The sequence below is a fragment of the Pinus tabuliformis genome, chromosome 7 (genome assembly GCF_031772625.1).
Source record: "Pinus tabuliformis cultivar Carrire ecotype Pingquan chromosome 7, CPIR1, whole genome shotgun sequence".
NCBI classification, from domain to species: Eukaryota; Viridiplantae; Streptophyta; class Pinopsida; order Pinales; family Pinaceae; genus Pinus; species Pinus tabuliformis.
Window position 1 is genome coordinate 486,896,157 of NC_142293.1, and position 16,206 is coordinate 486,912,362.

Sequence of the window (16,206 nt, forward strand, 5' to 3'; positions counted from 1 at the left end):
GACTTCAGCGCCGGATTCCCAGCGGAAATACACCTAACAAGTAAAGACTATGTGTGGAACCAGAAACTCGATTATGAAAGTGTCCTCTTCAGATGTCGATCTTGCTTTGAGACAGGCCACCTAGCCAAAAATTGCCCAAAAGCCTCCGAGAAAAATTTTGCTAGAAAAAATCACCACAGATCTACATGGTGGGAAGGAGCACAAAAAGAACACTACACTGTCATCCAAGAAGAATACTCTCGAGAAAACTCTGAATTACAAGAAATCGGGCAAGATAGAAACAACTCTCAAGACAAGGAGGGGGAAAGCCCCACCCAACAACAAAAAGGTGAACTCAACAACCCCTCAAGCATCGACAGTTATGAGGTTTCAAATAACGCGCAAAATAAATCTTCTTTTAACAACAAAGCAGATCTCCTAGACCAAACTTCTTCTCCGACTATCTCCAAAAGGACGAACACAATAGATCGCGAAGCTAAGACACCAATGTCCCAAGAACCAGAAGAGATGAAGGAGATGCAAGATAAAGGAAGTTGGAAGACCATAGAGAAGAAAAAAAAAACTACATCACCAATCTCGCCAAGAAAGACAAGGAGTCAGACAATTAGAAATTAAGAAATTATAGGTCCGATAGACCAATTTGGTCTCAGTGGACGTTAACCATCATCATCATCATCATCATCATCATCATGATCCTTTGCAGCGGTTGTATTGTATGATCCTTTGCGCTTTGAAAAATTCATGTTTAGGAAACTTTTAGACTTGTTGTACGTTCTTTTTTATTATCTTGATATAATCATAAATTCATAGAGATAGAATGATTTATTTGAATTATATAAATTCCCCATTTGCAGTTTCCTCCGTTTACAATATGTTCTTCTTCAATTCAATCAATCCTATGTAATTTAAATCTACTCTATTTTGTTATTATATTATAATTAAATTAACTTTAATATTTTTATTTTATTTTTTTATTATTATGGGATAATATTTCCCTGTAAATTTAAGATATAAGGATGGAAATGGATATTGGCTGCAATGTATAAACAAACATTATTAATTCCACATTTGTAACTAAAGGCGCATTTTGATTTTACTAATTAATTCGATTGTTAAAATTACTAGTAAAATTGTAAAACTTTTAACCAAACAACTTCTTGTTATGTTAACCAAAGATACTGAAAAAAAAACTTACATTTGACTTCATTAGTCATACCAAAATGCGTAACAAGACACTATCCTACTGAAAATGTGATATGAGATTCGTGCCAAAATGTATAACGAGCCTTTATGCTTTGAAGCTGTAATACACATAGATGGCCACTCAAGCTACCTTGTGGTGTCTCATGGCATTAGAAATATCATAAGTACATACACAAGTGCACTGGAGCTACATTGTGGTGTCCCGCCCAATTAGGAATCAATAACATGGTATGGCAATGCAAGCCCTAAAATAACACGTTCTACAATTTTGGTTTTTCATCTTCCATACTCCTTGCTACTTGAGAGTTCAGTCTCATTCGTTTCTCACTGCAGCAATCCTTTCTCTCTGCAGCATTGAATGGCCCCATCAAACATCTCTTCCTTTGTGTACTTGAACTTGAAGCCCAAGTCTAGGAGCTTCTTTGTTGAAAATGGCACAGCCTGCAAGGATTCATCCACATCCTTGAACCTGCATACATATATTAACATGTTCAACAAATTTGGATCTCAATTGTAATAAAAAATCAGTTATCTTTGTAAGAATATTTTAAAATTTAACAAATATGAGCAAACTCAAATATTGTTGAAATGTACAATTAAATTAAATTAAAATATGAAAAACCTAGGAAGAACCTATACTAATACGTAGTGTACATATACGAAAGCCTGCAGGCAAGCTTGATTAATGAACTCACTGGGTTGGTATATTGTATTCTGGATATTTCTCAGCCAGCATTTTGGCCAGTTGGACAATAGTGGTTTCATCTGAAGAAGAGATGTATCTTCCCTTCGCTTCAGGATGTTCATAAAGAAAAATATGAGATACACAAAGATCGTCCAGGTGAACGAGATGGGCCTGTCTTAGTATTGCGTAGTGAGGCTCATTCCCTGCAGTTAACATATCCATGATCTCATTCACATGTCATTTCAAAAAAAAACTCACACACACAACAAAAAAATAGTATGTTGTATAAATAGTTTTATCGCCACTGAAAGCAAAATTTAGTTCTAAATTTACTTGTTAACAGTGCAAGAGCTGTTTTCATGCTTGGAGGCATCGTCTGCGAGATGAACGGACCAACAACTAATGGAGGAATGATACTGATGAGATCTATGTTATTCTTCTCTGCAAATTCCCAAGCAGCTCTTTCTGCTAATGTTTTGGATGCAAAGTATATCTGATGAATCACAAAAAAGAAAACACAAATTAAAAGATAATCTTCAAATTTGATTCAATTTCAGAGTTATAATAACAATGTGAATACATCATTTACGTTATAGTTCGATTGAAGATTTCTAGAATATTGTGGAATATGATCAACAAAAGTGAAATGATTGTTTAACATTAATGTTATTCATTAAAATCTAAACCTGCAATAAAGATGAAGATCATCTAAATATGCCATAAAGATGAAGATCACCATGTTTGGTTAAGTTTCACAAATACAATTAGTGTTTTCTGTTTGCCAGGAGGAGGAAACACTCTAAAAATCTAGTTAGCTAAAGTTAGTATGACCCTAAAAAGATTTTGACGGCTTAAATGTCCCTGAGTCGCAGCTCCTCAACCCACACAGACTACCCACACAGACTACATTGACAAACCAAACCAATTCGGGATGTTTCAATTTTTCGCTCGAGGGAAAACAATTATGATATTGCGGGAGACATGAAATCACCATTCCTGAAATACAGTGGACACACAAACATATCCAGCTAAGCAGATAAACTACTTTTTATTGGAAGCACAAGGAGATATAAGGGTCCTACCCAGCCAGTTATCTTTAAGCGTGTACAAAGCTCCACATTTGTCCAGCATGTTTCGTCATAAATTTTCCCCGGATTCCCGTAGTCATCAGTAAATTTCATAGCCCCAACTGATGAAGTGAAAACAACTCGCTTCACAGACTTAGCTTTTGCACAGGATCTCATAACGTTCAAGAGCCCATTGACAGTTGGCCTAATTACTTCGTTCTGCATGCACGAAAGCCGATTTCATAGTCAAATGCTTCGATGTAATAGCCTACGAATTGCAGTTACGATCCAAAAAAGCAATCTGTAAAGGAAATGCTAATATGAAGTATTGGATTTTTTTGACTATTTGTTTTTGTGAGGGCAGATTTTGTGTATTCAACGATTCTTTGTTGATTCAACTAGCCATAATAGAGTCAACAACTAATTTTAGTAACTAATATTGAATGTTACATGACAATCATTATATGAATTGTAGCTTTTAGGATATTTAAAAAATGGGGCTCAATTATTTATAAATTATATTTGACTTTGCTGATGTTCATCGTATTGATTAATTTTTTTTAATATATCTAAATTTACAATTGAATTATTCTAATAATCCACATAAGTTTAAAATTATTTTCAATATAGAATATAATATTAATTAATATTTATTGGGAAATTAAAAAATAAAATATGATAATAATAATTCAATGTTAAAATTATAATTAAAATAAATTAATATATAAAATCAACTCTTATGAGATGAGAAGCAAAGAGGATGGTGTCCCTGAGGGAACGTGTCAGCGTTTATGTTAGGCACGTGGCCTCAGGTCGGTTGGTTTTCTTGCCTTCTTATAACACCTTGAGTACGAGAAAGAGTAAATTATAGTGTGTAAGGTTTCATGTCGCCTTGGGTCTCGAGTGTGGTGGTGAGTGTTTTTTGGGCATCATGTGTCGGCGTGTCATGGTGGTCGTGGTCAGTGACAAGTTTGTTGTGTTGAGCGATGTTGGGACTTGATTCAGTCAAGTCAATTCTAGAGCGTCTAGAGACTTCAAAGTGGGTTCAACAGGAAGAGCATATTGAATTGATAGCAACTTTGAACAAAATGCATTATATCTAATGCCATATACGAGAGCATGTAGTGGGGATGTTTGGTGAGGCCAGAGCTTGTTATTGGAGAACGTTGAGAAGCTGGAGGCTTGGATGGCCAATTTCGAGGAGCATGTCTAATGGTCCTTTCATCCTTCGCCGCCTCGTGGAACAACCCCGAACAACCCAACCTCCATCACTTCTAATGACTAGCATGGATACACGTGTTTTATATGTTATGTCTGTTCACTGGTGCCTATGGCCTCTTAAGTTGTGGAATGTATCTCTTTATGTTTTTTTGTTTCACTGTCATGAACTTTCAGTAGTAATCAACAAATCTGGTCAAAGTAAAATTACCTATGTTTCCTTAAATCCTTGTATCTTCAACCATGAAAGTATATCATAAAATTTATGAAAAAAATAAAATAAACATATAAACATAGAACGAATGAGTGATTTGTAATTAGATGGTAATTAATATGTGTTTTGAAAATTTAATGATAAAAAAAGTCCATAAATCCATCTTTGTCTTGATGGTCAATTTTGAGACTATTACCGTGTATGTCTCTTTACAAGTAGTTATAAAAACAACAATCAAATCGCACGCCTACATCAAATTTAAAAATATTCCCAGCTATGTATGTCTCTTTACAAATATTTATAAAAACAACAATCAAATTGCACGTGTACATCAAATTTAAAAAAATTCCCAGCTATGTTTATATGTTCAACATTTTACGCATTACCACATGACAAAACTAAAAGCTAAACAATCCTTTTAAGATCACAAAAATAAAATCCGCTTCATGAAAAGAGCATGATCAATCTGACAGACCTCCGGGTCCCTCGACTCGAAAACCGTACGAGTGGCTAGATGAAAGACCCCCTCACACCCATCAATGGCGGCGTCAAAGCTTCCTTCTTCGTCCATATCTGCTTTGTAAAGTATCAGTCTCTCATTTGCCCCGGGCAGCTCCAACAGATGCTTTGTCTTTACTGGATCTCCTGTACAAATAAAAAATTATGAAGACCATTGTGATCGTGATGAAATTGTTACATTGGATTAACCGAGCATTTTTAGGAATCGATTACCTGCACTAATTATTTTTTGAACAATTTACTGATTACGTAAACTAGTTATTATTCTAACTATTCAATTTACTTATGAAGAAAATTTATGATATAAATTAATGGCTACAAGCACCCAAGGTTAGCTTAGTTGGTCAAAATCAGTGCCTCTTTATCGGGAGGTCACAGGATCCATTTTCCCGAAGCCCTTGGAATCAGGCCTAGCTACTGGACCGTGGAGCTAAATTCCCTTCAAGTTCGAATAGCAAAAAATACTAATTGCCACCTTATCAAAAAAAAATCTGTTCACCCTAGGATAAATATTTAAGATCTTACTACTTTCTTTTATACCAACACAAATCAATACTAAGTATTCAATCAAACATTACACTGATAAACCAATCACTATAATACCTGTGTCACGGACTGTGGCTCTAACAGTGTATCCTCGCTCAAGCAAACGCATAACGAGCCATGATCCTATGAACCCTGCCGCCCCTGTGACACATACTGTACTTTCTCGATGGAGCTCGTGAATAGATGGTAGCTGTAGTGGCCGCTGGGCATTGTCCTCGCCTAAAACCATCTCCAGAATCTTGAACAAGCGTGTCCAAACACTGCTTGCGATGTTTAGCCTCTGCCTAGGGAAACATACATATGCTTCTTTTGGAGTAATAATGAGGTCTCCATCTGCTTTTCCTGTGAATAGGAGGAGCTGAATATTAGTTGAGAATGTGGTTTTCGTTTCTGGTTATTTATCCACACCTAACGTTCCAACAGAAAACCAGTTCTTGGGAAACCTTACGAGGAGCTGAATATTAGTTAAGAATGTGGTTTTCGTTTCTGGTTATTTATCCACACCTAACGTTCCAACAGAAAACTAGTTCTTGGGAAACCTTAGAATTGGCCTGGTAGGAGGAATGGTTTGGTTAAATTTATGAGGTTTTAGAATTTGGAATTGAATTTTGTATGTTTTTGTTCTAAATTATAATTACATATGTAACGTTTATGTTTGAGTGAGAGGTTAAATTGTAATAGGAGCAGTATTTTTTTTTGCAGTTTTCTATAATGAGACTTTTTGGAAGTCTTTCCGGTGGGTTTTTCCGGTCAAAATCCGGTAGCAATTTATTGGAACCACAAGTTTGATAGCTAGTTTCTGCACAATCAAGGCGTCCCAGGGGTTTTTCAGGGTGCTGAATCCACAATTTTTTCCGCCGGATTCCGTAACCGGAATCTCCAAAAAGTCGCATTATAGACAACTCCTTTTTTTTGATGTTTGATATCGTGAAGGAATGTTTTATAAAATTATATAACGTTATTAAAAATAGTTTTTATCAACATAATAAGACTATATTATTTACTTTCGAATTAATATTTTAGTTTTAAAGATAAATATAAAAGTATGTGTAATTCACTATTAGCTAATTTTAAATGTGTATTAAGTATAAATGAAAATATAATTATTTCTAAATTATATTTATCATAAATTAATAATTAAATTGTATTAAATTATATATGGTTGACTATAGTTGATGAGGGTTATTCATTGTTCACTATAGGTGATAAGGTTAATTAGGATTGACCATTAGTGATAATGGTTGAGCATGGTTGATTCTAGTTAAATATGGATGGTCATAGTAACTAGGGTTGACCATTATTGAGTTTGTTTGACCATGGTTGAACATGGGTGATTATGGTTGAACTTGTTCTCTATGTTTGACCATGTTTAACCATGATGACCATGTTTGACCATTGATGACCTTGTTTGAGCATGCTTGACTCTGGTTAGCTATGGTTGACTATGGATGAACATGGTTGACCATGGAGATGATGGTTGACCATTGTTGACTAAGGTTTGACCATGATTGAATATGGTTGACTATCATTGAGCTTAGCCAAATATGGTTAAATATGGTCAAGTTATGGTTGAGGGTTGACATGCTTGGTGATGGTTGAAGAGAGTGAACCATCGTTGACAATGCTAGATGACGGTTTACCATGGTTGACAAGTTTGATGAGGATTAACCATTGGTGGCCATGGCAGGCCATGGGTGACAAGGCTTGACCATGGCCAACTATGGTTAAATATGGTTGACCACTATTGAGCCAATTTGATTATGGTTGACTATGATTGAACTTCTTGTCCATGTTTGATCATGGTCAGCATGTTCGATCATGGATGGCCTTGTAAAAACATGGTTGACTATGGTCAACTATGGATTATTATGGGTGAACATGGTTGACCATCGTTGACAATGTTTAACTATAAATGAATATGGTTGAGAAACTTTAGTATGCTTAATAAAGTGATTGACCATGGATGTCCATGGTGGCTGTTTGGTCAATTTAGTGATGTCTAAATTGCAACTTTTAAATGTCAACCCGGGGCTCGTAAGCTGATGAAGTGATGTGTACTGTATGTACTTAGGCAACTGTTTCTTAAGTTTTTGTCGTTTTTAACTTTTTAAGTTTGTTTTCAAATATATTTCGCCTATTGTGAGGTTGATGGAAATGAAATAAAGTGAGTGAAGTGTGTGTGATTGTGATGGGTTCTAAATGATTTCCTAAAACTTAAAAGTAATCTACAAGAAAACTTTGAACAACAACTGAAATGAAATTAACTCTTAAAAGAAAATGAAGGCATCAAATAAAAGACCAATGGCATTGGCCCAGTACCTATACCGCTGATAAAAATGAGATTGAAAATGACATCTACATTAACTCAATTAAAAACAAGAACAACTACTTTAACTCTTCAATTAAATCTTAAGCAATGTACAATCTAAGTGACAAATCACACTACTTAATTTCCCCTTAACCTTTCTGCCTTCAGCTGGATTGATCATATAAGAAAGAGTTATGAGTAAGTTAGCAATGTGAGTCTTAAAACAAAATAAACCAAGCTGCACTAAGTGATGTTCTGGCTCCACTAAAAGTTAGTTGATTATGATAAAAAGAGCCATTAAAAGATAAACAACTTGATAAGCTATGAGCAGAAAATAAAGTGCAAGCTAAAGCAATGATACTAATGGAAATCAAAAATAAAGATCAGCAGTCTAGATAAGACGATCACAAATGCCACTAGCTGTAAAAAGAGAAGAAAGAAAACTGTCCCGGGCACCTAAGAAATCTGCAAAAACACACTGATCAGTCATGGAAGAGTGCAGAAATGTAATCAGCATAATTCAAAGTTATATACAGCTATTGTACATGATAAAAACATAGCAATCAAAAGCATTTTGTACAACTATTATACATAAACTGATAAGAAGAAATGCTAGAAATGAAAAGCACTGTACAGGCCTTAAGTAAACAGGGGCCCTCTACCTACTCCAGCCAGCTCAAAAGATCAGTTACACGCTTAGAAACAGAACGGTCTTCTCATATATTATGGAGCAAAATAGAAAGCACAGTGGGAGATCAAAATTACATAACAGTAGCTCTCTAATCAGCGTTCAGAGACGCTTTATTTATAGCAGAGAAAACAAAACTAACTTAACACAAACTACGTTATTCTATCAGCTGTGTAAAAACACGTAATCTAGCACAGTCCTCGGATTTAGGCAACGGTCGTGGTGGGCATTAAATCTTCTGTTGGATTCGTGTTTCCCATCATCTGCGTGGCTGAGGAAGAGGCCAGCTGTTCTTCACGTGCTCTAAAACCGAACACGCAGAGTTGTGCCACCGCCAATGACCTCTGTTTGACCGTAGTTGCCCCCTCGTTGACCATGGGTTTTTATGACTGGTTTGGCTGAGCTGGAAGGACACACACCATGTCCTTGGTTCCACGAACTTGCCCATGTGGCTCTTCTGCCCGGAGGACACCTGGAACATGCCGTTTAATAAAACAGCTACGAAATCTGGGGTTGGCTGCGGAAACCGGGATCAGCTGCGGAAACCCTGTGTGAGCTGCGGAAAGTGCAGCACTTGAACCAAAATTCTAAACCAACAACACAGTCATTAGCATAATTAACAAACCATGTAAAAAGTCCTAAAATACAATGATTTGAGCAATTTGATGGAGGGAATGAGTGGCAAAAGAAGGAAATGAATAGGAAAAGGAGGCTGAGAGGATGTGTAAAGAAGTGCAGGTTTGAGGCTCAACATACCCCCACTGTGAAGGTGTTGCATGTCCTCATGCAACCAAAACTTTGTCATTGTTGTTCAGTCCATGTGTTCAGATGCTTCTGCCAAAACATCTAGCCTTCTTTTCTTTCTTCTTGTTGCCAAAATTGTTCTTGGTTTCTTAACCAAACACTTGAATTTCAAATTGATCAAGGCCCTGCTCAGTTTCTTGCATTTTCTCTTCAATTTTCTGTTCTTCTTCTGCCAGAGTCCTAAGTGAAGCATGGTGTTGTCATGGACAATTTTGTCCACCTTGCTTTGTTCTTTCAATGCTTCGTTTTCTTGTTTTATATGCCGGTTCAGGACTTCTAGCTCAAACATCTCTTGTTTCAAAGATTGGACCTGTTCATTAAGAGGCAATATAGTGCTTGGACCTGCAACTGATTGCTCTAAGGTCTCCAAATAATTGTATACCTCCTGCTGGTCAGGGTCAATTTCAGGTGATCTCTTTGGGCTATGCTCAAAATCAAATTCTGTTTGAAGTTCTGGCTGAAAGGGGCTCTCTTCCCGTGGAGGAGTGGACTCAAGGTCAATCTGAGTTGGAGCCTTTTCAGGTGTACTTTCTCCCAAATCAATGAAATGTGACTATTTTACTTTAGTCACACTCATTCTTTCTTTAATTCTACTGCTTCTTCTCACTTGTGCACTAGTGCTCTTTGGCTGGACACTCTGTTTTCCTTTTTGTTTCTTCTTTGAGAGGGCAGCAGCTTGAAGTTGTGAGAGTCTATTAGCCAAGGTTTGATAGTCTTCTTCTATTGAAGGTTCAGGGGATGGACATGATTCTTGAACAATTGCTTTCCCTTTCTCCTTTTTCTGTTTCTTAGCTTTATCTCTCTTTACCTCTTCTTCCTGAGTAGTCTCCTGAGTTTCTACAATAGGAGGATCTTGGGCTACAACATCTCTTTTCATTCTCCTACTTCTTTTTGGGACTCTAGGAGAACTGCTAGCGGAAGCTTCAGTTACCTCTTGAAAATGATTCCTGACTAAAAACTTTTCCCATGTATCATTGTTGTTTTTCAATTGGTCTTCTATGAGAATTTTAATGAACCCGTGATGATACAAGTGAGGTTCAATATGGCCTATATTCTTTTGGACAGTGGAACTCATTTTCGTTAGGCTTCTTAACAGAAAATAGGGTAAATTGATGGCATGGCCTTCCATGAAGTTCATCATAATTCTAGCATGGTACATATACATAGTGCCAAAGCGGCCCTCACATGTAACAAACTTTTGAACAAGTAATAACAATGCAGTCCATTCTTCCTTAATCACATGTACAGGAATCCCTTTGGTGAATATTGAAGTGTCCATACCTGGGTTCTTAAGCATATCTTTCCATCCCTGATCTTCCACTGTTCTGTTCTTAAACCATCGGTCTCCCACCTGAGGTAAGCTGGTTGCTGTTGCTATGGAGTTCTCTGTGATTGTGAATTTCAGGTCCCCTACTTCCACAGTGTGTCCATTGAATGATCGAGCAAATGCTTTCGTTACCTCCTTATCATATCCTCTGAATTTTTGGATGAACTTCAACCATTTTGCCTTCTTTAATGCTTCCTTTGTCTGTGGGTATCCTTCTAGATACTTTGAACCTTCAGGTTCAGCTCTAAGCAGCTTCCCCATCTTCGACTCTTAACTTCGGCTAAAGCTTTGACTGTGTATGGATGCTCACGGAGGATGCTTACGGGAAAAACAGATGGACTACGGCTGTAAGTGGAATAGCCGTAAGGTAATGCAAGGCAATACGGGTTTGAAACGGAACTTGTGGAGTTTGAAACAGGGCTGCGGGGTTTGAAACAGAGCTGTGGGATTTACAGCGAAAATGAGAGTGGAAATGCTGTGAGTGCGAGGGAGTAGAAGACAACCACGAGAATGAGTTCAAATGCGTGCGGAAATGGGGTGATAAGAGAATGGAATAACGGCCGTATCCCTTGAAGTTCGGGTGGCTTACGCACACATTTAGTATTGGCTGCGGAGATCGTGGTTGAGAAGAGACGTAGTACGATAGGTCTCTTCTTCCTTGTACGGCTCATAAATGAAAGCGCAGTCTCAACTTGAGTTTGAACTAAGAGTGATTATGAGACCGTTAGGAGGGTATGAGGTGGATGAAGGATTATCGTGGAGGAGAAGTGGGATGATCTTGCCGAATCATTGCATTTAGTGGCTCTGTCCACGATTTAATAATTATGCATAAAATGACATTTAAATGGTTGTTTGGAAAAGATTTTGATCATACCTTCATGGGTTTGCCATTTGTTGATTAAGGTTGTTGATCCATGATTGCTTTTTGTTCCTGCAGGTGCCTCCTATCCTTGTTGCCTTTGGTGATGATGATGATGTTAATCTTTTTGAAACAGAGTGCTGCTAGCTGTAGAGACAGAGTGGTGCTGGCTGCGGAAATCGTTTCTGGCTGCGGAAACTGGTGCGAGCTGCGGAAACTAAACATCTCCCTTTTAACTGCACAAAATTAGTTAGAAAAAGACTAACTGAATGGAAATAGTCCTGAAAGGGACTTTTATTAATGGAATGAGATGGAGTGAATGGAGTGAAGTGGAAAAATGAAATGGAATGAAGTGAAATGGAGATGGAAAATGATGAAGGTGAAGTGAAATGGAATGAAAATGAAGTGAGGATGGAAAGAGAGAGAGAGTTTTTTCTTGGAAAATATAGTGTCAGGTGTCCCTGATTTTCACTCCATATTTTCTGTATAAGACCGCCAATCTGAGATTGGTTTTCAGGCTTATACACTTTTTTTTCTTTTTTTTTTTTTTTTTTTTTTTTCAATTCAGAAAGAAACAAAGATTAGGCTGATGGAGGAGAAGAATTCTTCTCCACTAGCCTCATTGCAGAATTTTCTTGGAATATTTTGACAAAGTCCTCTTTTGAGAGTGGCTTATGATAAATTTTCAATCGGTGGCCATTCACAATGAGAGGAGTTTGAAACTCATCAATAGTCTTGATTCGAACTGCTCCATTGCTAAAGACTTCATCAATCTCATATGGCCCAAGCCAATGAGTTTGAAATTTCCCTTTGAAGTCTTTAAACTTTGAATCAAACAGTAACGCCCAATCTCCCTTTTGAAACTTCTTCTCTTTGATATATCGGTCATGCCACTTAGTTCTTTGGTGCTGAACTAGATCGGTCCTTAGAATTGCATCTTGTCTTATTTCATCTAGCTCATTTAGCTGCTCCATTCTGTGCTTTTGGGCTTCTGATAGACTCATCCCCAACTGAACTGCCATCTTGAAGGTCTTGATTTGAAACTCAATGGGGAGCAAGACTTCTTTCCCATAAACAAGTTCATAGGGAGAATGTCCTGTTGTGTTCCTCCATGTAGTTCTATAGGCCCATAAGGCTTCAGGAAGCCTTTCTGCCCAATCTCTTCTATGGAGATGAACAGTCTTGGTGATGATGCTTTCAAGAACTTTATTTGTAGATTCCACTTGACCATTTGCTTGCGGATGGTATGGAGTAGATTTCCTATGCTTGATTTTGTATTCCTCCATTAGCTTCTCCATCAATTTAGATGTAAATTGACTTCCCTGATCTGTCACAATTTCTCTTGGGACACCAAAACGAGTAAAAATATCCTCAAAAAGAAATTGAACAACTGAATTTTCAGTGGCAGAAGGCAATGCCTTGGCTTCTACCCACTTAGTAACATAATCAGTGCAAACCAATATATACTTCTTTTGTTTAGATGGTGGATTAATAGGTCCAACGAAATCTAAAGCCCATTTCTCAAAGGGTTCGATGAGTACCTGTGGCTGTAGTGGCATTTCATTTGAAGGAGTTGGTCTCCCAACTCTTTGGCAGCTGTCACACCTTCTAACATATTGCTTTGCATCTTTGAAGAGAGAAGGCCAATAATATCCTAAGGAAAGGATTTTATAGGCCGTCCTCTTGTCAACAAAGTGTCCGCCGCACGGTTCATCATGACATGCCTTAAGGATGTCAGGCATTTCATCTTCCCGAACACATCTTCTGATCACACAATCTAGCCCTGTTTTGAACAATTCATTAGAAATCCAAGAATACTTTGAGCTCTCCTGAATGATTTTCCTTTTCTCATTAGGAAATAAGTGTGGAGGTAGCTTCCCTGTAACAAAATAGTTAGCAATATCTGCATACCAAGGAGTTTTAGTAGTTACTGCAAACAAATATTCATCTGGAAACTTATCCTCTACAGGAGAATCTTCGTTAGTATTTTGGATTCTAGACAAGAAATCAGCTACTGTGTTTTGTTTTCCTGGTCTATCTAACACAGTAATATTGAATTCTTGTAGAAGTAAAAGCCATCTTGTAACTCTGCCATTAGTAACAGGTTTGTTCATGAGATATCTAATTGCAGAATGATCAGTATGGACAAAAGTTTCATAGCATGTTATATAGTGTCTAAACTTGTTGATTGCATGAACAACGGCTAAGAACTCTTTTTCAGTCACAATATAATTTAACTCAGTGGGAGTCAAATTTTTACTGGTGTAATAAATGGCATAAGGAACTAAATCCTTTTGACCCAACACAGCTCCTAGAGCTGTATCTGAAGCATCTGTAGAAATGTGGAAAGGGAGTTTCCAATTTGGCCCTCTCAAAATGGGTGCTTCAGATATTCTAGTTTTTAAAGTTTCAAATGCAGATTGACAGTCAGGATCCCACTTGAATTCACAGTCTTTGGTAAGTAATTTGAAGAGTGGAGATGCTATCTTGGTGAAGTTTTCAATAAATCTTCTATAATACCCAGTAAACCCAAGAAAACTTCTAACATCCCTTTGACAATTTGGAATAGGTAACTTGGAGATGACTTCGACTTTTGATCTATCAACTTTGATTCCATCTCCTGAAATATGATGTCCTAAAACAGTCCCTTTAGTAAACATCATAAAACATTTTTCATGACTTAATGAAAGATTTGTTTCTTTACATCTTACAAGGACTTTTTCCAAATTTTCTAATGCCTCTTCAAATGAATTACCATAAACTGTAAAGTCATCCATATAGACCTCTACACAATCATGAATTAGATCAGAAAAGATTCCTAATACTGCCCTTTGAAATGTTGCGGGTGCATTACATAACCCAAAAGGAAGTACTCGGTAAGCAAAAGTTCCCCATGGACAGGTAAATGTGGTCTTGTCCTGGTCTTCAGGTGCTACCTGAATTTGATTGTAACCACTAAAACCATCCAAAAATGAGAAATACTTTTTACCTGCTAGAGTATCTAATACTTGATCAATAAAGGGTAAAGGAAAGTGATCCTTCAAGGTTGCTTTGTTCAATTCTCTGTAATCAATGCAAACCCTCCATTTACCATTCTTTTTAGGTACTATAACCAAAGGGGAAACCCACCGGCTATCTGAAATAGGGTAAATGAAGTTTACATTAAGTAACTTTTGGAGCTCTTCTTTCACTATCTCCCTAAGATTTGGATTCATCCTTCTTTGAGGTTGTCTGATTGGTCTACTGTTTTCCTCAATGTAGATGTGATGAATGCAAGTCTTAGGATCAATACCTTTCATATCGGTATACTCCCATGCAAATGCAGTAGAATGTCTTTGCAAGATTTTGGTTAGCTCTTCCTGTTGCGATTTTTCCAAGTTTTTGTTGATGTTTAATGTTTTTCCTGGAAAGATATCAATGGCAGAACTACCAAACTCTTCCATAGAGAAAAGAGACATTTGTCTAGATGATAGACACTCTATGTCAGAATCCAACTGAAATTGTGTGGAGTCATATTCTGAAGATGGTTCAAAATTTTCTAATGTGTTTAGAATTTGACTATCTTCACTAATCTCAGAAATGGTAAAGACAGGTTGTATAGTATCTTCATCATCAACCCACTCATTATCTCCTATTTCTGTGATTGCTTTTGCTGGAGGATACAGATTGAACTTCTTTGTCGAATTACCATCAGAAATGTACATATCCCCAGACCTACAACTTATGAAAGCATCAGCTGTGGCTAGCCAAGGTCTTCCTAAAATAAGAGGATGTCCTCCTAGATTACTCTTGGGAGTTAAAATCATGAAATCCACTGGATATTCCCAAGAATCTAAGGAGACAAGAATGTCTTCTAATACACCATCTGGTTTAATAATTGATCGATCTGCAAGTTGCAATAAAGTAGGTGTAAAAAGAAGATTAGGAAGTTTTAGTTGTTCCATAGTTTGCATGCTCATAATGTTAATAGCAGCCCCTAAATCAATCAAAGTATTTGGTATTTCTACCCCATTGATATGTGTTTTGACAATTGGACTACCAGGATCTACATATTTCTGCATAGTAATCTTTCCCATCATGATGTCTGCAATTTTTCCTACCAGGTGGATCCTTCTGGTATCCCTTGGTTTCCTTCCTGGTCTTTTAAGGCTCAACTCCTTTATTGTTTTCGCTAGAATAGGAATTTCCTTAATGGCTTGTAACAAGGGAATCTTGATACAGACATTTTTCAATTCATCTAGGAAATTATAGTCAGGCAACCAAATTTGTTTTTCCACTCCTTTGTCAATTTGTAATCTTTCAGGAAAAGGAGGTGTGGATAGAGATGTAGGTTGCTCAACTATGGGAGTTGTGGGGGTTAATTCTTTTTCTTTTCCTTTTTGAGTGTTTGGGTTTTGAAGAGATGCTTCAGAACCCTTATTGGCATCAAGAGATTCTTTCTCATAAATGCTTTGCTGTTGAGCATTTATAGAAGGTTTATCTAGAACTCTACTTGATCTGAGTTGTACTTCATTGAGAGGAACAATCATATAGGTAGGAAATGGTTGACCTTCCAACATGTAAGCATTTTGAGGATTCTTATTATTGGGGTTTGGCAATGGCTGAGAAGGAAGTTGATTTGACTTCTATTGGAATGGAAGCAAGAGTTGAGAATTTTGATTCTGTTGAGAGGGTTGTTGTTGTTGTGGAAATGGTAATGATAGTTGTGGATTTTGATTTGGAAGTTGTGGAGCTTGTTGGTTTTGGAAAGATGGAGGATATTGGTAGA

The 16,206-nt window shown here is 37.1% G+C and overlaps 1 protein-coding gene across 2 annotated transcripts; it reads right to left on the reverse strand.

Moving 5' to 3' along the window:
• Positions 1–1,241: 1,241 nt before the first annotated feature.
• Positions 1,242–5,776, reverse strand: LOC149248146 (dihydroflavonol 4-reductase-like). Of its 2 annotated transcripts, XM_089458355.1 has the most exons (6): positions 5,510–5,774; positions 4,863–5,032; positions 2,971–3,174; positions 2,222–2,381; positions 1,899–2,091; positions 1,242–1,672 (listed from the first exon to the last, which is right to left on the reverse strand). In XM_089458355.1, exons 1-6 carry the CDS (start codon positions 5,679–5,681, stop codon positions 1,528–1,530), a joined length of 1,044 nt encoding a protein of 347 aa, XP_089314481.1. In that variant the 5' UTR covers positions 5,682–5,774; the 3' UTR covers positions 1,242–1,527. The 2 variants fall into 2 exon arrangements, with proteins under 2 accessions (XP_089314481.1, XP_089314482.1); XM_089458356.1 differs by lacking the exon at positions 2,971–3,174 and having other exon boundaries at positions 5,510–5,776.
• Between the last annotated feature and the right edge of the window lie 10,430 nt (positions 5,777–16,206).

Coding starts and splice junctions, on each gene's coding strand:
- LOC149248146 (XM_089458355.1), bottom strand. CDS start 5,681: ATGGTTTTAGGCGAGGACAATGCCCAGCGGCCACTACAGCTACCATCT. Junction 5,033..5,509: donor AGCCACAGTCCGTGACACAG/GTATTATAGTGA, acceptor TTATTTGTACAG/GAGATCCAGTAAAGACAAAG. Junction 3,175..4,862: donor TCGAGTCGAGGGACCCGGAG/GTCTGTCAGATT, acceptor TCGTGCATGCAG/AACGAAGTAATTAGGCCAAC.